This window comes from Nematolebias whitei, chromosome 16, assembly GCF_014905685.2.
Source record: "Nematolebias whitei isolate Nwh7 chromosome 16, NemWhi1, whole genome shotgun sequence".
NCBI classification, from domain to species: domain Eukaryota; kingdom Metazoa; phylum Chordata; class Actinopteri; order Cyprinodontiformes; family Rivulidae; genus Nematolebias; species Nematolebias whitei.
In genome coordinates this window covers 29,700,332-29,724,137 of record NC_056513.1, presented here as the reverse complement: position 1 = coordinate 29,724,137, position 23,806 = coordinate 29,700,332, and the positions used below count along the sequence as shown (strand labels likewise).

Genomic DNA, 23,806 nt, shown 5'->3' with positions numbered 1-23,806 from the left:
CCCCAGTTTGAGAACTACTGCTGTACAGTACATATATGTCCATCCATACTCTTCTGCTTATCCGGGGTTGGGTCATGGGGGTAGCAGCCTAAGTAGGGAGACCCAGACTTCCCTCTCCCCAGCCACTTGGGCCAGCTCCTCCGGGGGAAACCCGAGATGTTCCCAGGCCAGCCGAGAAACATAGTCCCTCCAGCGTGTCCTGGGTCTTCCTCTGGGTCTCCTTCCGGTGGGACGTCCAGGAGGCATCCTAACCACAGATGAGGGTAGGAACGTAGATCAACCGGTAAATTGAGAGCTTCGTCTTTTGACTCAGCTCTCTCTTCACCACGACAAACCGGTACAGCGCCCGCTTCACTGCAGACGCTGCACCTATCCGCCTATCGATCTCACGCTCCATTTTTTTCTCATTCGTGAACAAGACCCAGAGATACTTAAACTCCTCCACTTGGGGCAGGACCTCTTCCCCGACCCGGAGAGGGCATTCAACCCTTTTCCGGCTCAAGACCATGGCCTCGGATTTGGAGGAACTGATCCTCATTCTGGCTGTGTCACACTCTGCTGCAAACCGCTCCAGCGAAAGCTGAAGATCATGACCTGATGAATCCAATAGGACCACATCATCTGTAAAAAACAGAGACGCGACCCCAAGGCCATCAAAACGGATCCCCTCAACACCTTGGCTGCACCTAGAAATTCTATCCATAATAGTTATGAACAGAATCGTGACAAAGGACAACCTTGGCAGAGTCAAACTCTCACTGGGAACGAGCCTGACTTACTGCCGGCAATGCGGACCAAGCTCTGACACCGGTCGTACAGGGGCCTAACAGCCCGTACATATATGTATGTTGTTAAAATAACGTAGATTTAAGAGTTTAGAACATTGCAAGAGTGTGGGAAGGGTTTATAAAGCCTTGAAGTATAAATACCAACATAAATATAGTGTTGCTAATTGGCGGTTTAGCACCAATCGCGGTGGTGTCTGGAACGCAACTCCCCGCAATAATCGAGGAACTACTGTATCTCTCCAGTATATAAATACACATAGATACGGTACATAAAAAGTCTAGACATTCTGTGTGTAATAAACCCTTAAAGGAAGAAAAATGACTTTCGCAAATATTTATTTGAACTAACGTTAAGCTTTGTGACTGAAGAGGTATTTGTGCTTATATATTGTTATATTGTTGTTTTTCTTTCAGGGGCGTACCAATGGATTTAATTTAATCAGTTGTATAGTGTACCAAAATCAGTGTCTGTCTTTGGGGATAGTAAAATCTAGATTTTCTGAGATATATTTCCTTGGCAAAGCAGTTAGCTGTGGGCAGAGGAACAACAGACCCTGAGGGGAAGCCCATCCTTTCTGCTCTCCCTTCTGTTCAAAACAGCCACTGCAGACCCTCAGACCACTGCCTAACAAGTCCGACTTGCCAAGAGAGGCTGTCGAGCAGCAAACCTGCAGCTTGCATCGTTTCGTTTCCTGGCAGGAGATAACGAACATAGATGTGAGGTTAACTGATTAAAGCCACATGGCAGAAATCATCTTCAAACTGACCCTGCATCTGCGTTTACAGGCGTCATCTATTGGTTCTTTTTTTCCTAGGCAATGTGTGATCAGTGTAGTTTGACTACAAGCTCTAATTCACAAATTTATTTAAAATGCACGTTGTTCTATATTGATGGCAAAGTGGCTTTAGCAGAGGTGTTCTCTAATATTCATATCACCATCTAACTTGATAACATATTTCTTCTTCCAGTGAGATGTTTCACATTTCACATTGAGGATTTACAGAAAGACAGCTACTTTATATAAAACTATCAAAACCAATGTGAAGAAACTTGTGTTTGTCACCATTATTAGGATCCTCTGAGAATATGACGTACAGAGGAGTCTGTTCCAGCTGCAGGCTTTAGTTTTCTTTAAAGATCCACTAATTACAGTTTGTTTGTTTTTTTGACTGATTCTGATTTCAGAAAAGCTCTGACCTACAACACTGATTTTAACTGGTGCCCAGGGGTTGACATAAGTGGTTTTGTATGAGACAACCTATTTTTGTCTCGTACTACCTAATCTCACCTCGAGGTTGTCAAATGAAAATAGACATGGATTAAAGTTCTCTGTTGCTGCGACAGATTTCCATCACCTGTAAAAATGAAGGGGAAACATGTTTTCAATCGTCTCAATTTGGGCAGGACAGTTCTGGATTTTGTCCACCCTGTCCTGCGTCCTGCATGAGGAGGGTCAGGACACCAAAATGTCCCACATTTGATGAGCTGGCTGGGCTCACCTGTCCATGCCAGGTCTGTGTGGGAGGAGGAATACAGACGGGCTGATTCACCTGCAACAACAGGAGTCAAGTTGCAACTTTAGCTTTTTGAAATATTTAGCCTTTTCTGCCATTTTTTTTTCCTCATAGAAAAAGAATTGAGTTCATTTTATTTCCTTCAAATCTTTAGATCTGTTTACAACCTTTTACTGCTCCTTTCTCATTTTGTTGGGTTTCAGCTTCTTTCAGCTTTTGTGCAAATTTAAAAAACTTTATTTCAGCTACTTTCAGCTAATTTCAGCTGTTTTGTGCTCCTTTCTGATTCTTTCTGCCAACTACATTTTTGTGCTGCTTCTAACTTATTTTTGTTTATTTAAGCTCATTCTGCTCCTTTCAGCTTTTTCTACTATTTCAGCTACTATTTAGAACTTTTTATGCCAATTTGTTTTTTCAGCTTATTCCACATTTTTTGCATTAATTTAAACTTTTTTCAGCCTAATTCAGCAAAAATATGCTCTCTCCACCTCATTCTGGTAATTTAAGCTTCTTTCTGCTTTTTCAGCTACTTTTCACCAGTTTTTTTTTTGATAATTTCAAAAAAAAAAAAAAAAATTAAAGCTAATTTCATAATTTCTGCCTATTTAAACCTAATTCAGCAAATATGTGTTTTTTCAGCTTTCTTCTACTATTTTAGCTTGTGCTTCCATTTCAGTTAAAATTCAGCACGTTTTTTTTTTTAGCTAATTTCAGCTGTTTTTCATGAAGTTCTTCAGCAATAAGCATTCACACTGAATTTTTGCAGGAAATGCAATTTATCTAGTTTAAAAAATAATAATAAATAAAATAAAAATAAATGTATTTATGAATGTTTCTGTTCAGTGTCCTGAGATGACTCCTGTTGTGACTTGGTGTTATATAAACTGAATTGAACTGAATTGTTAAAGTTGTTTATTAATTGATTCAGCCATCATCCATGATAATTAAGTTGATATTTTTTTCTTATTGGATTAAATATTTGCTTGGGGGGTTGTTTGTGTGAGTGCTTGTATTGGTGGGTAGTTTAAATGTCTACTGGTTTACAGTAAAAGTATCTTTAGTAACTGTGGACATCATTAGTGGTCTCAGATAAGATGTTTGTAGGGAAGCTTGTATTTTCTATTTGTTTGTGTACGTGTTGGAGAGTGGGGCGAATGAGTGGAGCTAAGTGTACCAGCCAAGGTAAAAATTGTCCAGTTCTGGTCACAAGCTGATGAACTGGTCTGGCACGTCCCTATTTTTCTCTCTCGGCCATTTTAAATGAAAAGAATCAAATGTAGCGAGCACACCCGTGACGAAGATCTGTGAACCTGAACGTGTTCTTGAACATGTGTGTTTGTGTATGTAGTGACGTGAGACGATGATGCAGGGGAAAGACCGATGGAGTTAGGAACCTGTGTCTGTACTTGCTTTCCTTACTTGAGCCCTCCGGAGGGGACAGTGTGGCACTTCTTGTGCTCCAGCAGCTGCTCGGGCGTCTTGAGGAACTTGTGGCAAACGTCGCACTCAAACATTCGCGTGATGAGGTGGATCTGAAGGTGGCGTTCGTACATGCTGCGTGTCTTGCACACGAAGTTGCAGAATACGCACTCAAAATCTGAAGAGAGTGGAACAAGAGGGGAGAGCCAGTTCAGACTGGGTTTAGAAGCTGGATCTTTTCTGAAATGGTTCTGGGGTGGAAGAAGTAGCACAGCTGCTGCAGGAAAAATAAAAAAACCTTACAACTGTAGATAGAAGTTTCCATCCATCCATCCATCCATCCAATCATCCATCCATCCATTCAACCACTCATCCATCCATCCATCCAACCACTCATCATCCATCCAACCACTCATCCACCCATTATCCACTCATCCATCCAACCACTCATCCACCCATCCATCATCCACTCATCCACTCATCCATCCATCCATCCATCCATCCATCCATCCATCCATCCATCCATCCACCTATCTACTAATCCATCCATCCACTCATCCATCCATCCACCCATCTATCTACTCATCCATCCATCCATCCATCCATCAATCCAGTTATCCATCCATCCATTATATTTTACCCACTTCTTCCTTTTTGGATCACCAGGGTCACTGGTGCCCATATCCAGCAAACACTGTGCGAGAGGCGGGGGACACCCTGGACTAGTCTCCAGTCCATCACAGGGACACAGAGACAAACGAGACAAACAACCATTCACTCTCTCACTCACACCTAAGGACAATTTAGAGTTACCAATCAGACTAACATGCATGTTTTTGGTCTGTGGGAGGAAACTGGAGTACCTGGAGAAAACCCACGTATGCACGGAGAGAACATGCAAACTCCACCCAGAAAGCAACAAAGTCCATGCTCAATAATCCAGGTATACAATCCAACAATTTTCAGTGAGGTCATCTGGACAGTTTCTTTTTTTTCCCATCCAGAAAAGTCCCCGGCTGGGATTCAGTCTGGCAACCTGTTCGCTGAGAGGCAAGCTCTCTATTAACTGAGCCACCGTGCCGCCCATCCACTTATCATGAGCATAAATAACAGTAGCTGTATTTTGTTTTATTATTATTTCAATTACTTAATTGAAAAACATTTTCCCCACCTGACAGCTGATTTTGGGATGATTTAATCGTTTACAGTATACAACTTTAAAGATAAAAAAAAAAAACAAGAACAGATTTAACAAGTTTGAATGTATTAATTATTTTCTCTGCATAGGATCAAAATTATGCTTTTATTATTAATATTTTCATACTTTTAAAATCTGGCCCCAAACAACTCTACTAGCATTTTGCCAAGGCCTAATTTTGCACAGATTAAACAGTCCCACCAAACGTTTGAAACAGAGACCTTATATCTCATGACTTAAAATAAACTTAATCTGAATGTTCAGATCTGAGCACCACATGAAGTTTCTTTATAAAAGAAAAAACGTAATTAGGTAATCATAATTAGCTTGGGTCGAGTCACAAACAGAAATATGTAAATAAAATGAACATCTAATCCTGTCATTTCTGAATCATCATTAGTGTTAAGTGACTTTTCCAGGTTTTATGTGATCATATCTCATCTTATGGTATCGGAGAACTGCCCTAAGTATTTACCGGTAATCTTGTTTATGTTAACAATCAATCATGAACTCTGAATTTTCTGTCAAAGTTTTCACATAACATTTCTTTTTATCTGCGCTTTCCTGACTGGTTCAAATATGACAACAAGAATTTGGAAAAAGACTGTATAGTTTAAAATCCTAAAGTGCACTATTGTTTGACCACTAATTTAAACCTGACTAACGCTCTTCTGAACTGGATCCATTTTAAACGTTAAAGAATCAATAAATAATACCTTGAAATGTTTTTAAACTTTTGTGGCTTGCGCCATCACTAATATTTGATGTCGAAGAGAAAAGTTTAAACCTGGAAGCCAAGATTTTAAGAACCTTGAGATGATAAAGGGTGTCTGGTTGCTAACTGTTCCTTGCCTTTGTCCGACTTGTCCTCAGGTCCTGATCCTGAGTGACTTCCGGAGCTGGTATGACTGCCTGCGGAGGATGGTGGGGCTAGTAGGTTCTTGAGTTCTTCGTTACCGTGGGCGAGGTCTCCTCCCTCTGAACTGTTGAGCGAATCGCTGAGGGCTGAGAGAGATGATGAGGTGCTCTTGGTCTCACTGAGGGGACTTCTTGAGTTCAAACCTGGACACAAGAGATAAAGCAGCAGAAAAATACATCAACAATATTGTCAGGGACTTTTGGTCAAGGTTTATGGATTTTTTTAAAACTACTATGAATGAGAATGTTAACTGCCCATGAATCATATGTTTGAGGTAGCAGAGAGTTATTTTCTCTCTCAGAGAGAGTTGAATGAGGAGCTGATTTGATCCTGCATGTGCAGCTGGATGGCCAAGGTCATCAGTGTCTGCCTGTGAGCTGTGAGAGCTGATAAGCCTATAAAAACAAGTCTTGCATGCTGCCCGTGGCAGATTCTCATGACTGGGCTCCATGCATGTAGAACTTCTGTACATCTGTGTAATCTGTTGTGAAAAGTCTGCCCTCGCAAGTAAAACCAGTAAAAAAACTTCTCGTGTCCTCGAGTGTGGCTTCTTTGAGTATGTAAAATGAACAGATGACATTTTTCTCCAACACAATATGAGAAAAAAGTAGTGACGGTAGGCATGCACATAAACTTAAATTCTCCATCAATCCATAATCTTTACCCGCTTCTTCCTTTTCGGGTTGCGGGGGTCACTGGTGCCAATGTCCAACCGTCACTGTGCAAGAGGCGGGAGACACCCTGGACAGGTCTCCAGTCCATCACAGCGACTCAATGCTCAATACACAGAAATATTTTAAGCTGATTTTCAAAAACTCCCAGCTGTTTCATGCTTTGAAAATCGATTTCTGGTTCCTGCCTTTGTCATCTCAAGTCAAGTTCAAGTCAACTTTATTGTCATTACCATCACATGTGGTGCATGAGGTGGAACTAAATCATGTACACAGGGTCCCAGTTACACCCAAAAATAGCAAAATATAAAGTATAAAAGAAACAGTATATAAGAATCTAAGATCTACACTAAGATATTCGCTAAAAGATCCAAGATAAACGCTAAGATACTGTATACTCTTAACACTAATAATGTAAAATACGGCGTAACAATGTACATGTACACCCCAACGTTCATACAGACAGAATGAAAGCAGCCAGCCTGAACTGAAAGCTCCCGCTGCAAGTCCAATCAAGATGCAGTGTGTTTTTATTGATCCTCTCCTCTAAGTCCACAATTCACTGCAAAGAGACAGAGAATTAGGAAGGGGAGGGGCCAGTATGGACGGTCGAAGAGCACGGGTCATGTCTGAAAGATCTAAGATGGCGGGAACGTCTCAGGGCACAGCTCAACAAAGGGCATTCACTCAGGAGGGAGTGAATGGAGGAAGAAAAGGCCTTCATGGGTCTTGAAATGGTTGACCTATCTTTTTAATACATGCACACACAAACAGGAGAAAGCCTGTACAAATGCAGTGGGTCTGCCCTTTCAGACAGGGAAATTATTTTGAAATGGAAAATGAATAAATCAATCAAATCTTGTACCAGAGCTGCTCACAACAAGATCTTTGCAGCTTTTTAAATAAAGAAATTAACTTTGAACTTTGCTGCCGAGTTTATCATCTCTTTGCCTTCTTACATGTCCTAAAGGAGACCGGCAAAACAAAAAGGCTGGAAAAAAATACGAAACACGTCTCTGACCCAGTGCACTTCGTGTTAAAACACACTTTTAGCCAAACAACTTTCTTTGTGACATTTTTGATATTATGAAGAGAAAAAAAAAAAACTAGAGAAATTGCATTTCCTGCAAAAATGAAGTGTGAATGCTTATTGCTGAAGAACTTGCTTAATAAACAGCTGAAATTAGCTTAAAACATGCTGAAATGTGGCTGAAATGGAAGAACAAGCCTAAATTAGTAGAAGACAGCAGTAAGAACACATATTTGCTGAACTAGGTTTCAATAAGCAGAAATGAGCACAAAAAATATGAAATAAGCTAAAAAATTGCTGAAGAGTAGCTGAAAAGGCAGACATGAGCTTAAACTACCAGAAGGAAGTGGAAGGAGCTGAAATGAGCTTAAAAAAAAGTGGAATTAGCTTAAAAAGCTAAATTTAGCACAAAACAGGTAAAAAGTAGTTGAAATAGCAGAAAAAGCTGAACCTAGCAGAAAAAAAGCTGAAAGGAGCATAACAAGCTAAAATTAGCAGAAAGAAGTTAATTAGGCTGAAAGTAGCAGAAATTACCAAGAAAAACTTGAATTTATCTGAAAACAGCTGAAATTAGCTAAAAACATCCTAAAATGGTAGCTGAAAAGGTAGAACAAGCTTAACTTAGCATAAGAAAGCAGAAAGAACACGTTTGCCCAATTTGGCTGAAAGAAGCAAAAATTTGCACAAAAAGTGGAAATTATCAGGAAAAAAGTTGAATTTAGCAAAAAAACAGCTGAAAAGTAGCTAAAAAAGCAGAAAGTAGCTGAAATTACCAGAAGGAAGTAGAGAGCACAATTTTGCTGAATTAGGCTGAAAAAAATCTGAAATTATTGCAAAAATGTGGAATTAGCTGAAAAAGCTAAAAATAGCATAAAACATATAAATAGTAGCCGAAATATCAGAAAAAGCTGAAACTTGCAGAAATTAGCTGAAAGGAGCAGAATAAGCTGAAATTAGCAAAAAGTTAGAAGAAGCACAAAAATGTTGTAGTTAGCAGAAAGTCTGAAAGGAGCACTAAACAGCTGAAAGTAGCTGAAAAAACATTTAAATCTGCACAAGAAAGCTGAACTCTAATAAATGTGAAAGGAGCATTAAAAGGTTGTAAACAGATCTAAAGATTTGAAGGGTGTAAAATGAGCTCAATTCATTGCCTTTGAGGAAAAAAATGGCAGAAAAATCTAAATATTTCAAAAAGTTAAAGTTGCACCAATACCAAAAGTCATAGCAGGATTGTCCTGAAAGAGCTGAACGTTTTGATTTATGATTTGCTGAAACAGCTTCAAAACTATGGGACGAGAATCATGCCGGAAAACGTATGGAGGAAAAATGGCTCATTTGGGTAATAGATCATTGATCTATTATTTGGTTTCTCACCTCCACCCTCATCTGTTTGGGCGTGTACACGCCTCCACACTAGGTGGAACTTTAAGGACTACCCTCAACACAAAATGATCTGGACCACTCATTAAGGCAGCATAACGATTTGTGAACTATCACTTCTCTACATTTAAACGTTTGGTTGGGGCGTCCATGTTGTGGGAGATGAAGATAAATGCCACACCAGGCTGAGAGACTTGAAAGTTGGCCACAGTGGTGTCGTAAACCCAGCCTAGCTCCAAAGGACCCAAGGCCTATTGATTGCCCGCCCCCCCTCCCTCAGGCACGATAAGGGCTAACCTTCTCAGATAAACAAGGCCACCATGGCCTTTGAAAGACCCTTCAGCTGTCTGGGCTGGATGATCCCACCCACTGACGCAACCACACACACAAAGAAACGAGGAAAAGCAGAAAAACGAGTACTTGTTAGGTTCAGTGGAAGAGGAAAAACATCAGCAATAAACTGAACAAAGAGGTTTTAGACAAAACGCTGATATCGACAACTGAGAACTCAAAGCCTGTCGATTAGAGGTTTGTGAAACTCAGTTCTGCTGCTTGGCCCTGCATCCTCGAAACCGACCTCGAACTTTATGTTTATAATTTTCCTGTTTTTCCTCACGTTTCATGCTGATTTTCTTTAATGAAAAAACCCCACAAAAAGCCAACAACAGTATTTTGAACATATATGAGCCGCGGGTGTTCACGTTGTAACATGAGTGGCAGCACGCAGGTACTGAGAGATGTACAGCTCTTGTTGTAGATCAAGAATCAGCCACCAGATGGAGTTTTATACACTTAGTTTTACTGTTGAACACAGAGTGAACCAAACAGGTTGTCATGACAACTAAGGTATTTTCTGCCCTATAAGTTGCATTTTTTTGCATAATTTACATGCCCTGCGACATACGCAGAAGCGACGTATTTATGGATTTTTCCCATATTTATAAACCAATTGTTGGCTGAGATATGACGGTTTTCATTCATTCTGACTGAAAATATTGAACACTATAATTTTCAGCTGCTAGATGGCAATCGAGTTTTATGGCATGCCGTTGTGTCATGTAATACAGTAGGTAAAAGTGGCTATAAATGACACAATCAGCTTGCCACAGCCTGCCACCTTCATCCACTTCGCCTGGAGCAACCGTCAAATCAGCTTCATTTTGCTGCGCCGCCCCGGTGAAATGCAGCTAATTTGACCACTGAATTGCATTTATTAAGTAAAAGTTCAACTGAGACACACCTTTGCTATAAAGCTGAGCAAGCTAATAATTGTTTTAGGAGTTTATCTTGTTAAATTTCGAAGAAATGCGCGGCCTTCCTTCCTGATTTCCTCCCCCTGCGTGCTCCCGGAGCACCGAGGCAGCGAATGCTTTTGAAATGCAGCTGATTTGACCGTTAAAGTCCTTTTATTAAGTAAAAGTCAAACTGAGACACACCTTTGCTATAATTTAGAGCAAACAAATGTTTTTAAGTGTTAATCTTGTTAAAGTCCACCCGTGCATGCTCCTGCGGCCGCCATTTGGCAGCCAATCGATTTTTGGCACAACACCGGCCCACATTTCCGGATTCGGCCCATATTTCCGGGTTGTCAGCGGTGACGCATAATAGATGCGACATATATTGCGAAGCGACATATTTATGGATTTTTCCACTTTATTAGACATATTTGGACTGATGCGACTTACAGGGTGTTGCGACGTGTATGGCAGAAAATACGGCACCTCCCTCACTCATGGTTACTCAACTGATTGCTCTAACACAAACTAACGCACAATGAACATTTAAACTAGGTTAACAACTCAATTCAGTTCTGTTTATTTATATAGCGCCAAGTCACAACAGAAGTCATCTCAGGGCATCGAACAGAAACATTCATATATAAGAACTAGGGCTGGAAAATACAGACCATAAAGTAATAACAAAAATAAATGTCTGACTCAAAGCTTTGTCCTAGTTGTCACACTGGCACATATAGTAAACAGCTGTAACTGTACAAAATAAATCTCTAAAAAATAAACTACATATATTTCGGTAGTTTATTTTTTAGACCTTTATTTACATATATTAAATAATAATCCTCTTCAGCTGCACTGCCTTCACGATGTTAGTAAGCATGTGTGAACTGCAGCTCCAGCTCCGACAGACTTCAGCCTCCTTCCCTGAGACAAACCATGGGTCAAAACTCATTTAGCCATGCCGTGCCTTATGAGAGGAACAGTGAGGTGGTGCAACATTATTAAATCAGCAGTTTATCATATAGCTAAAGACAAGGTCCTTAGCGGCTAACAAGAAGGGCTAACTTTAGCTGTCTTGTTCCACAGTTGAGACTGGGACCATGTCTTTAGCTATATGATAAGCTGCTGATTTATTAATGTCGCACCACCTCAATATTCCTCTCATAACACACAGCCTGGCAAAATGAGTTTTATACCGTGGTTTGTTTCAGGGAAGGAGGCTGAAAACACAGTCTGAGCTGCAGCTTATAACTTAACTTATAGCTCTGCTTTAAATGGTGAAAAAGAGTCGTAGTTCCGACATTTTGTCGGAACTTGTTTTCAGCATTGTCTACAGAAAACGTTTTTCTGTTGCTCATCTGACAATTTAAATCCAAACAATCTCTGAAATAACAGCCATTGTTTTTCTTTTTGCTCAGCAGCTAAGCTGCTCTTCATATCTCCCATATTTACTTGTTGTGCTAAACGTCTCCCGCCCACCTGGAGAAGCAGGAAGTGGGGGGAGCGTGCGCAGCTGAGGGGCTGTGTTTGTATTCAGTGAGGGAGAAGGAGGGGCCGCACAGGAGAATGAAGACAGCAGGTGGATTTTCAAGTACAGTATAACACAATATCGTTTATATCGATATAGTCTCATCTTATATCGCAAATGAAATTATCTTGATATTTTTTAAATATCAAGATATTGCCAAGCCATAATAAGAACAGACTAATCACTAAAGGAACAATGCTAAACAGCTAACCAAAATGATCAACAATGAACATAATTGTTACTCATAATCCTTCCTTGAGGCCATGTGACCGACAGTCAACCACAGACAAATGCTACAATACGTACTGGTAACATACACAAATACATACAGTAATAAAAAAAATTAATAAAAATTTTCTAAACAGTGCTGGTAACACAGCTGGTAAAAAAATAAAAAAAATACAGTAGCCTACCAGGAAATCATTGATAGCTATATTCCTTTAGCAGCAAGCTTGTGTTCTGCAGAGCAGGAGTTGCTCTGTGAGCATGTGAGACTCCCATGCTCTGTGCATGCAGGGGAATTCCCCCCACCTGTTCTCTCCTCCCTTCCCCGTTTCATTGGTTTGAATGTGACCCGTTTGGTAACTTCATTGGTCAGATTTTTGTTTTAACCTTTGTTTATACAGGTAGTCTCACTGAGTCACGAGGACCCACCCCTAAGAGAGACGTGTATTGGGCAGCTATGTGAGTGCCAGAGTGTGATAAAGTTAAATGTTTTTGGCGGCAAGAAGCTCATTAGTCCATCATAAATATAAATAAAAAAATCCATAAATCAGCCGAGGCATTGTATAAGCTGCTGCGTTCAAAGCCTGTGAATAAAGTAGCAGCTTTTAGACCTGAAATTACAGTAAATTGTTGCATAAAGCCTGATTTTTCCACACAAAATTTAGTCTGAGACTGAAGAAAATGTTTAGAGACATTTGCGCGTCACTTTACCTGCATGTCCAGAATGGACGTGGCTCTTCATGTCATTCTCTTCCATGCAGACGTAGTCACAGACGTTGCAGCAGAGTGAGAACATCCACTGCTCCTTGTCCACATGAAGCGACATGTGGCTGACAAACTGGGCATTCAGCTCCGTCTGGAAACCACACACATGGCAGCTGGACGAGGAACAGACAGACAGAGGGAGGAAAAAAAAACGTGGTGAGAAAGAGACGAAGGAGGCAGTCAGATTTAGCGTTATATTTTGCCTGCATAAATTAGCAAATGTCTGCTACTTTCCTTTCAGTCAGATTAAGACGCCTGATTGAAAACGGTAAAATTTGCAACATTTTCTACTGTAAAAGTGTAGAATGCTTTTTTTTTTTATAAACTTCTTTTTGTTGCAGAGTTAGAAGAAAATGTTCAAAACTGTTAAGTCTGTAAATTATTCTTATAATGTTACAGTTACAGGATTAGTTTAGTTGTATATAAAAACAGCTGTTTGAATTACACAGACAGATCAAAATGTCACTGATGTGCCTTTTGTGGGCTGTTTTGTGAGGTTTGCTAAATAAACCATGAAGACGAGACGTCACACGAGAAAAACCACCAGCATTTTCAGACATTGTTTCTGTGTGCAACGAGCCAACAGATGTGCACACAAGTTCAGTTTGGAACTTCAAAGTTGCCAGAAAGCTTATTTTCTGTAACATTTAGACAATCTGACTTGAAAGGAGAGTTTAGTGTTGTCTAAAAGTTCTCAATACCTTATCAGCTGTGACATCAGTCACAGAGAACAGATATTAAAATGGTAATCGTTTTATTTATTGCATAATCTTTGTGCAAAAAGGAAATAAAAAGATTTTTAAAACTAAATTGTCAAACGATTTGTTTAAGGCTTTATGGATGAATCATAAAAACCAGAAACACAACAGCAAAAAATAAAACTAGAAAGTTCCTGGAGAAACTTTGATGGGGACTGCCACGTGGCGGCCATTTTAAAGTTTTAATCTGACAGTTCTATGTGTTGGGGTTTGCTCTCAGCTACTATCACATCAAATTTCAACTCAAAGTGGCAAAAAAAAAAAAACAATTTAATTACTGGTATAGTCACTTTTTCTTTTAAGCTAAGATGGCCATCATGGATTTTTGATTTGGATTCAGTATGTGATGGGGAACATTACCAGCTATAACTGCACCAAATTTAAGCTCTATACGTGTAAAAATAGCTGAGTTAAAGCCATCTTGATTTTTTTTAAATTCACTATTTATTGGGCACTGCTCTTAAACACACCAAATTTCAGCTTCATAGCTCTAAAAATGGCTGATTTACAGTACTTTTTCTTTTTAGCTCAGGCCGCCATCTTGGTTTTTTGATTTACAATCAAAGTCTATGAAAAATGACAAATAAAAATTGTGTCTGTTTGCAAATTACGTTGCCATGGTAACTCGAAACACATCACGGCGCTGAGCCAGTCATTTTAATATAAGATTTGTGGGGTGACACGTTGCAGTTTGGGCTGCATTAAAGTTGACAGAAGAGCAAGATATAAAGTTAAGAAACACATGTCAGGTGGATAATAATAAGTGGCTGCCTTAATAGGCAGTTCCCAGTAAAATTATAGAATTACCTAGCACCAAACATTTTACCAGCTTTATGTCCCTTTCTAAATGATATTACATCGTGATGAGTAGGCGCAGAGATTGTGCCTGGCCTGTGATCCCCACCTGTAGTAGTACGGGCAGTTCTTGCGCTCAGCGGAGTCAGCTGTAACGGCGCTGATGATCTGCTCAGCATCCGTGTTCACCAGCTTGACAGAGTGGATGGTCAGGTGCTGATTGAGGTTAGCCCTGCACTTGGCAGCGTAAGAACACAGGTGACACTTGTACTTCCTCTCTTCTGCAACACAACACACACACACAAGACACTGGTTGTTAGTGTGAGCATTTCCAAGGGTGATATTTTGTGAAGTTGTGCTCAGCCTCAAAGATTCAGCAGAAATTTTAAACCCAACTAGAGAAATTGCATTTCCTGAAAAAATGCAATGTGAATGCTTATTGCAAAACTTGCTGAAAAACAGCTGAAATTAGCTAAAACTCATTCTGAAATGTAGCTGAAATGGAAGAACATGCTTAAATTTGCAGAAGAAAGCAGAAAGAACACATTTTCTGAATTAAGTTTAAATAGGCAGAAATGAGCACAAAAAAATGAAATTAGCTAAAAAAAAAAAAAAAAAAAATGAAATTAGCAAAAATAGCTGAAAAGTAGCTGAAAAGGAAGAAAGGAGCTTAAACTACCAGAATGAAGCAAAAAGAGCTGACGAGTTAAAAAAGGTGGAATTAGCTGAAAAAGCCAAAATGAGCATAAAACAGCTAAATAGTAGCTGAAATAGCAGAAACAAGCTGAAAGGAGCATAACAAGCTGAAATTAACATTAAGAAGTTAATTAGTCTGGAATTAGCTGAAATTACTACGAATACATTAAGTTATCTGAAAACTGCTGAAATTAGCTTTAAAAATGCTTAAAAGGAAGCTGAAAAGGTAGAAAAAGTTAAATTATCATAAAAAAGCAGAAGGATCATGCATATCCAATGAGGAAGCAAAAATTAGCACAAAAAAATGGAAATTACCTAGAAAACAAAAACAGCGCTGAAATTAGGGGGAAAAAACAGCTGCTAAAAAGAAGAAATAAGCTGAAATTACAAGAAGGAAGTGGAGAGAGCACATTTTTGCTGAATTAGGCTGAAAAAAGTTTAAATGAGTGTAAAAAATGTGAAATTGGGTGAAAAGGCTTAAATTAGCATAAAAACAGCTTAATGGTAGCTGAAATTGTAGGAAAAGCTGAAAATTGCTGAAATAAACTGAAAGGAACATAAGCTGAAATTAGCAGAAGGAAGTTAGAAGAGGCACAAAGATGTTGTAGGTAGCAGAAAGAAGCTGAAAATTGCACAAAACAGCTGAAATTGGCTGAAAGTTGCTGAAATAAAGTTTAAATTTGCACAGGGAAGCTGAAGTAGAACAAAATGTGAAAGGAGCAGTAAAAGGTTGTAAACAGAGCTAAAGATGTGAAGGAGGTAAATAGAGCTCAGTTAATTTTCTATGAGAAAAAAGTGTCAGAAAAGGCTAAATATTTCAAAAAGCTAAAGTTGCACCAATACCAAAAGTCAAAGCAGGATTGTCCTGAAAGAGCTCAACGTTTTGATAAATGATTTGTTGAAACAGCACAAAAACTGTGGAAAGAGAATCACGTCAAAAAACGTACGGAAGAAAAATGGATGACAACAGTGTGAATGCTTCATAAACATTCACACTGTTACTGAATGCTGGATTCCATCTCACCTTTGATTGGCCTCGACTGTAAATCAGATTCTGACAGGATGGAAAAAATACAATAAATTGTGATGGCTGACATAAAACAAAAAGATTTTTTTTTGTAAATGGCAGAAAGAGGTGAATAAATAAATGTAAATTCATACATACATGCAATAAACACAATTCTCCCCCTTTTTAGTGAGCAGTATAAAATTAATGCAAAAGCATATCTTGACATAACACATTTGACCCCCCCCCCCCCCACACACACACACACAGTACAAAAAACACAGACAAGAACACACACATCATTTGCCCCAAGGACATGAAGCCAGGCAACCTTTATGTCGCCGGGGAAACCAAAAAGACCATGACACTGACATATGCCCCTGCTTGTGCTCTCTGTGGTGTGGCCAAGCTGTTCACAACCAACACTCTCAGATGGTGCGTGTGTGTATCAAGTGCACATCCAAACTGTGCAAGCATGTTCAACTGTGGGGGTGTGTGTGTGTGTGTGTGTGTGTGTGTGTGTGTGTGTGTGTGTGTGGGGGGGGGGGGGGGGGGGCATTTGTATATAGTTCTCCATTTGTGGGCTCAGGGGTTTGGTCTGTTCCATTTATTTCACGTCTGGAGTTAATTGGTTTTAAACAATTGTAAGAGCAGATTATTATTAGATTCTTTTAGTAAACGAGGGTCGGGGGGGTGGGGGGGGGTGGGCAGAGGAAGACAGGGATGGGGATGGACGGATCAATGGTGAGTGAGGAGGGACCAGGCCAGGAAACGCAGCATAATCAGGTCACAAGGGAGAGAGGAAGCTTTGCATGTCTGCGTGCGTGAGAGAGAAACTGAAAGATGGAATTAGTCGTAGCAGCAACGGAATTACAAGTATGTGTGTTTGTACACCTGGTTTTGTGACCTTCGTAGGACATTTTCTGGTAAACACGTCTACCGTGTGGTCCTTTTGGGGACCAAAGACTGATCCAAATGTGGTGGAATGTCATTTTTGGGGGTTAGGTTTATGCTCGAGTAATGAATGGAAGCCAATACATGGTCCTAATATGGATAAAAATACAAACGTGTGTGTGTACGGCATCCTTCAAGATGGCTAATTAGACGGTAGTTTTCCCAGTGAGACTAATCATGATAGTAATCTCCTTAAAGGAAGGGTAATGTAGTCTGGTCAACCTTATTTATAGCAGGCAGCACAGACTCAGCAGCTAACATCTGTGCAGCCGAAGTTTGGCTATGATTTTTACCTGTGTGCAGCGACAGGTGTCTGGAGAGGGTCTGCTGTCGACCAAACACCTTGCCGCAGACTGAACAGGGGAAGAGCTGCTCGTGTAATCTCCACTGGGCGATTCCATTTCCCGGCTCGCTGTCGTCCTTCTCCGAGTCTGAAACGCACACAGACAGCTGTACCAAACACACAATCAGAGGTAATAACAGCTAAACATCGCAGAACTGCACAGTCAACTGCACTTAACGTGGATTTAACGTGAAGAAATGTGCATTTTCTGCTAAACTGTACCGTGAATGCTGAGTACTGACTGAATTTACTGAAGAAACTGAAACTGACTTAATAAAACTAAAAGAAGCAGAACACTAACAAAAAGCTAAAATATTAAAATGATAGCTAAAAATAACTAAAGTAAAAAGGTAAAATAGTAAAACTAGAAGCTAGAAGTTAAAAGTAGCAAATTTCAAGCTAAAAACTGCAAAAAATTATCTAAAAGTTAAACGCTGCAAAAAGTTAGCTAAGAGCTAAATGTAGCAAATGGGTACCTAAAAGCTAAAAACAGATGAAAAGAAAAACACGTTGGAATAAATTTCAAAGAGAACAATGTGTTTTTTTAAAGCAATTGAAGAGATCTTAATGTATTTCTACATGGAAAATATTGATAAGTTGAATACTTTGATATACTAAAGTTACCCAAACAATGCCATAACACCCATCTCCTGAATGAGCTGAACATTTTGATGTATGAACAGCTAAAATAGCAAAAAGTACACAGAAGTTAATTTGCATCAAATGCACGGATAACTAAAACACCAGGTAAACAACGGTGTAAATGCTGAGTCAGCTTTTACACAACTATAAAATATAAAGTAGTGGGGAGAGATGGTGCAGACGTTAAAGAAGGTGGGCTTGTGAGGTCACCGGTTCAACTCCCCGGACCGACAACATCTAAATGTGGGTGGGAAATTTGAAACACCCACGCCTGCCTCCACCATCATTTGCCCCACTCTGGGCCTTTGAGCAAGGCCTTTACCCACCACCATCTGCTCCCCCAGGCGCCCTAGTTCTAAATGGAGGTTTTACAAATATTTCCATTCCCTTAAGGTTATAATGACACTCTTTTTTAACAAATTTTAATTGAATATTTGGGGGTAATATTTTTATGAGCTTTATACAAGACGTAAAATACTATAATCAACCAAATCATAAAATTGTTATATTTTCAACTGATGAAATAATATATTTGTTGGGTGACCATAGCACTTCCTACTAATAATTCTTATAGCTCTTTTTTGTAAAATAAAAATAGGATTTGTAATTGTTTTGCATGATTTTCCCCAAACTTGAATACAATAGATTAAATATGGAACAATCATAACATTATACAATAAATATAAAAACAACAAAGTCCATGCTCATTGATATTGTATACCTGGATAATTGAGCATGGACTTTGTTGTTTTCAACCAGTTTGACACGACTGTCAACAAGGAAGAGGGCCGGCAGTGGAGGAGGAGGCGTGACATAGAGACCATCTTAGCACCAACAAAACTGGTTTGTTCCACTTTGGAGTAAGCTGTTGGGGGAAGAATCAGTTTTGTTGTGCATTTCCTCGACTGATGAAGCCTTCCAGACCGAAGGCGAAACGTTTCAGCACAAAAAAAGAAACTGTCCAGATGACCTGACTGAAAAATGTTGGAATAAATATAAAGCTTTGTCATTCAAAAACTCTTTTACTTCATCCAGTAATGCAATTGATTTTTCTATTTTTATTTTTAAGATTATGAGATTTCCATGTCAGCTTCTCATCAATAACGACACCCAAAATTTTTATTTCATTAACTATGAATTTCAATACAGTCAATTTTAAATGGGACTTCAATGATTTTATTTCTATGACTAAATATCATGTAGTTTGTTTTTCCAAATTTAATGATAACTTATTAAGTTGGAACCAAGTTTGTATTTTTATGAATTCTGCCTGTATCATCGCTAACATCCGTTCAATATCTTCACCCGAACAAAAAGAAAGTGGTATCATCTGCAAATAAAACATTTCAAAAGCCCTGACACATCAACCAGATCATTCACATATAAAATAAACAACTTATTTTTTCAGTTGTTCAAGGACAATGGTGTGGTCAGTAGTGTCGAAGCCCTTTTTTAAATCAACAAAAATGCTAACACAATACTGTTTTTGATCAGCAGCATTTGTTATCTCTTCTATTAGTTCCACGAGAGCCATTGATGTTTAATTATTTGCTCTAAACCCATACTGATTATCACTTAAAATATTATGTTTATCTATAAATCAATCTAATCTGGTCACAAATAATTTCTCTAATATTTTTGAAAATTGTGGCAATAAGGATATAGGTCTGTAATTAGTGAACACATGTTTCTCACCATTCTTATAAAGAGGAACTATTCTTACTATTTTCATATTTTCTGGAAATTTTCCTGTTGAAAATTATAAATTACGTATATATGTAAATAGTTCAATAACATAGCTCATATCCTTTACAAACATAATGTCCATGATTCATCCAGTCTTTTGATCTTTTATCTTCAAGATTTTTTACAAACCGGATTCCAAAAAAGTTGGGACACTAAACAAATTGTGAATAAAAACTGAATGCAATGATGTGGAGATGGTAAATGTCAATATTTTATTTGTAATATAACATAGATGACAGATCAAAAGTTTAATCTGAGTAAATGTAACATTTTAAAGGAAAAAAATGTTGATTTAAAATTTCACGGTGTCAACAAATCCCAAAAAAGTTGGGACAAGCAGCAATAAGTGGCTGGAAAAAGGAAATTGAGCATATAACAAACAGCTGGAAGACAAATTAACTCTAATTAGATCAATTGACAACATGATTGGGTATAAAAAGAGCTTCTCAGAGTGTCAGTGTCTCTCAGAAGCCAAGATGGTAAGAGGATCGCCAATTCCACCATTGTTGCACAGAAATATAGTGCAGCAATACCAGAATGGTGCTACCAAGAGTAAAATAGCAAAGACTTTTAAATTATCATCATCAACCGTGCATAACATCATCAAAAGATTCAGAGAATCTGGAACAATCACTGTGCGTAAGGGTCAAGGCCGTAAAATTCTACTGGATGCTCATGATCTCCGGGCCCTTGAACGTCACTGCACCTCAAACAGGAATGCCACTGTCAAGGAAATAACAGAATGGGCTCAGGAATACTTCCAGAAAGCATTGTCAGTGAACACAATCCACCGTGCCATCTGCCGTTGCCAGCTGAAACTCTACAGTGCAAAGAGGAAGCCATTTCTAAGCAAGCTCCACAAGCTCAGACGTTTGCACTGGGCCAGGGGTCATTTAAAATGGAGTGTGGCAAAATGGAAGACTGTTCTGTGGTCAGATGAGTCACGATTTGAAGTTCTTTATGGAACAATGGGACGCCATGTCAACTGGACCAGAGAGGACAAGGATAGCCAAAGTTGTTATCAACGCTCCGTTCAGAAGCCTGCATCACTGATGGTATGGGGTTGCATGAGCGCTTGTGGCATGGGCAGCTTGCATGTCTGGAAAGGCACCATTAATGCAGAGAACTATGTTCAGGTTCTAGAACAACATATGCTCCCATCTAGACGTCATCTCTTTCAGGGAAGACCCTGCATTTTTCAACACGATAATGCCAGACCACATTCTGCAGCAATCACAACATCATGGCTACGTAGGAGAAGGATCCGGGTACTGAAATGGCCAGCCTGCAGTCCAGATCTTTCACCTATAGAGAACATTTGGCGCATCATAAAGAGGAAGGTGCGACAAAGAAGGCCCAAGACGATTGAACAGTTAGAGGCAGGTATTAGACATGAATGGGAGAGCATTCCTATTTTTAAACTTGAGAAACTGGTCTCCTCTGTCCCCAGACGTCTGTTGAGTGTTGTAAGAAGAAGGGGGGATGCCACACAGTGGTAAAAATGGACTTGTCCCAACTTTTTGGGGATTTGTTGATGCTATGAAATTTGGAAACAACAGATTTTTCCTTGAAAATGATACATTCTATCTGTTTAAACTTTTTATCTGTGATTTGTGTTCTATTCTGAATAAAATATTAGATGTTGGCACCTCCACATCATTGCATTCAGTTTTTATTCACAATTTGTTTAGTGTCCCAACTTTTTTGGAATCCGGTTTGTGTAAGACTTCACAGGGAAAAAGCTAAAGTGACCCACTGATGGCTGATTTGCAAAGCTACAAGTCTGAAACATGTCTGCCACCATTTGACAGATGCTCCTCATCTCGCCTGCTGAGGGTAAGCAGTTTAAATGTATTCTTAATGCTAACATCAGACAGTGGTCCTTTACTCTGTAGCCTGCAGCCAAGTATACCACTGAAGGTCTTACAGTACGCCACCCTTTCCTTTATCCAATCCCAATAGAGCAAAAGAACGAGACAGTACGTGTGCAGATGCTTGAATAAACTCTGAAGGACTGAAATTGCTGCTTTAAATGAAGCCTCAGCCTCTGAGGAGTGTAGTAATTTACAAAAAGAAAATATAGTTATTTTCTCTATTGTGCTGCACAACTTCCCCCAGTTCAATAAAGACTTTATTTTCCATCTAAACTGTTCAAGCAGCACAGTCTGGCCTTGAACCAGAGAGGAAAATTGTGTTCTTCAAGTCATTTGAAAACACTGTAATTAAAAAAAAAGATGAGGTATTTGTGGAGGTCTGAACACCTCCATAAGGAAGAGCAAATAGTTTTTTTTACCAGCATTTGGGGGCAGGTTTTGTGGCAAGTGCTAAAGACCAGATGGTGTTGTGTGAAGACACTCAGCTGCTGTCGCACTGACTCACACAACCTTGAGTTTTTTTCTTTCTGTCCAACCACATAACTTCCTTTTTGCCCCCTAAATACAAACTAAAGGCTGCAACGTACACCACAAGAACCAAGAAATTTGTGCTGCAACCAACCTCCGTTTTGGAGTCCTTGAAGCTCGTTGACACATCATCTGCGCACAACTTTTTCTCCCAAGAATATTTTTCCAATCGGTCAGAAATCGAAAATGGGGCCGTGAATATAAAGCAGAACGTTTTGTTTTCAAGAGCTCAGGAAATCTAACTCAGTTTCTTTGTTCTTGCAGAATATGCAACAAACTGTTTTTGTTAAAACTGATTTTATTTATCACAACATTATCTGAAGAACTGAAGGACTACAGCATACTCAGGGAGAACCAGATTATTTAGAGTTTTGAATTGTTCTTTTTTTAAGTGAGGCATTTCATTTATTTATTCAACAAAAAGCAGCCCAGAATGAGGGCAGAACGCAGTCAAACCAAGTGTCTACTATATTAAAACAGAACTGCTTCAGCAGAGAAATGCTGATTTCTTTCAAATTATTTTTGTTTATCTTTAGTTTTAAGGAATGCATATACCGTAATTTCCAGTCTATACGCCACTACTTTTTTCACAGGCTTTGAACCCCGCAGCTTATACAATGATGTGGCTAATTTATGAATTTTTTTTGACAGGCTAAAGAGCTCCCTGTAGCCAAAAACATTTAGCTTTGTCACACCCGGGTGCTCACTTGGATAGGCCTGTCACAACAACAAATTTTGCTGGGCAATTAATTGTCTCAGAAATGATTGTGATAAATGATGATATTGCTTGAAATTTGACAGTAATAATTAGTAATTATTGTAAAATTTAAGAAGAAATAACTTTTTTGACCACTGGATGGTAGTTGAAGACTGTCTGAACCGAAGAATGGATAGTGAGGGAGCCAGCAGCGTCTCTTTAAGGAAAATGGGAGGAAGGCCTCTTGACGTGACATGGGATGTCTCCGGTTCTCAAAATGGTGAACACTCGGTGTTGTTTGAGCTCTTTAGCATAGTATTTTCCACACAAAGCTTTTAATAAAAAAAAAAAAAACAGTAAACAAGTTCTCAGCTTCTTTTTGAAAAGAAAAACAACTTTTTATATGAAGGCACAGGTTTCAACCGTGAATTTGGAGCTTTGACAAGACAGACTATTTCCCCCCCCCCCCAAGGTCGGCCTGTTAGCTTAGCTCGTTGCTTAGCTTCTCAGCTTAGCTCCTTTTAATGACCCAAAAATGCAGTTTTGGACAATTAAAACAGATTTTAAAGAGAAAAGGAGGTGTCAGTGATGAGCACCGGAGTTGAGCTTTTTGTCATCCAGTGTCTTCAGTAAAAAGAGAGAGACACGAAGAAACAATAAAGCTGATAAATGAAAATTAGGTCGAGTAGATCAATGAAATGGGGAGGGGGGACTCCCCATGCATGCACAAAGCAACTTTTCCTCCGCGGAGCACAAGCTTGCAGCAGGAGGAATACGAACATAGCAATCAATGACTTCCTGGTAAGCTACTAGCTAATTTTTTGCATTCATTTAAACATTTTTCTACCATAATTCATCAAAAATGTGCTCTCTCCATTTCCTTCTGGTAATTTAAGCATCTTTCTGCTTTTTTAGCACTTTTCAGATACTTTTGCTAATTTGAGCTTTTTTCAGATGAATTTCCCTTTTTTGTGCTCATTTCTGCTTCTTTCAGCCTAATTGGACAGCCGTGTTCTTTCCGCTTTCTTCTGATAATGTAAGCTTGTTCTACCTTTTCAGCTACATTTGAAGCATTTTATAGCTAATTTCAGCTG

General features: G+C 39.2%; 1 protein-coding gene across 1 annotated transcript in view; it reads right to left on the bottom strand.

The window, feature by feature from the left end:
- The window catches only part of znf827 (zinc finger protein 827), a 121,479-nt gene that overhangs the window by 4,870 nt on the left and 92,803 nt on the right, over positions 1-23,806 (bottom strand). The window contains exons 10-14 of the mRNA XM_037689848.1: positions 17,176-17,313; positions 14,336-14,507; positions 12,620-12,786; positions 5,773-5,982; positions 3,723-3,900 (exon numbers count right to left, since the gene is read on the bottom strand). Of these exons, the coding sequence (XP_037545776.1) occupies positions 3,723-3,900; positions 5,773-5,982; positions 12,620-12,786; positions 14,336-14,507; positions 17,176-17,313 (865 nt within the window). The remainder of the gene's footprint in view (positions 1-3,722; positions 3,901-5,772; positions 5,983-12,619; positions 12,787-14,335; positions 14,508-17,175; positions 17,314-23,806) is intronic.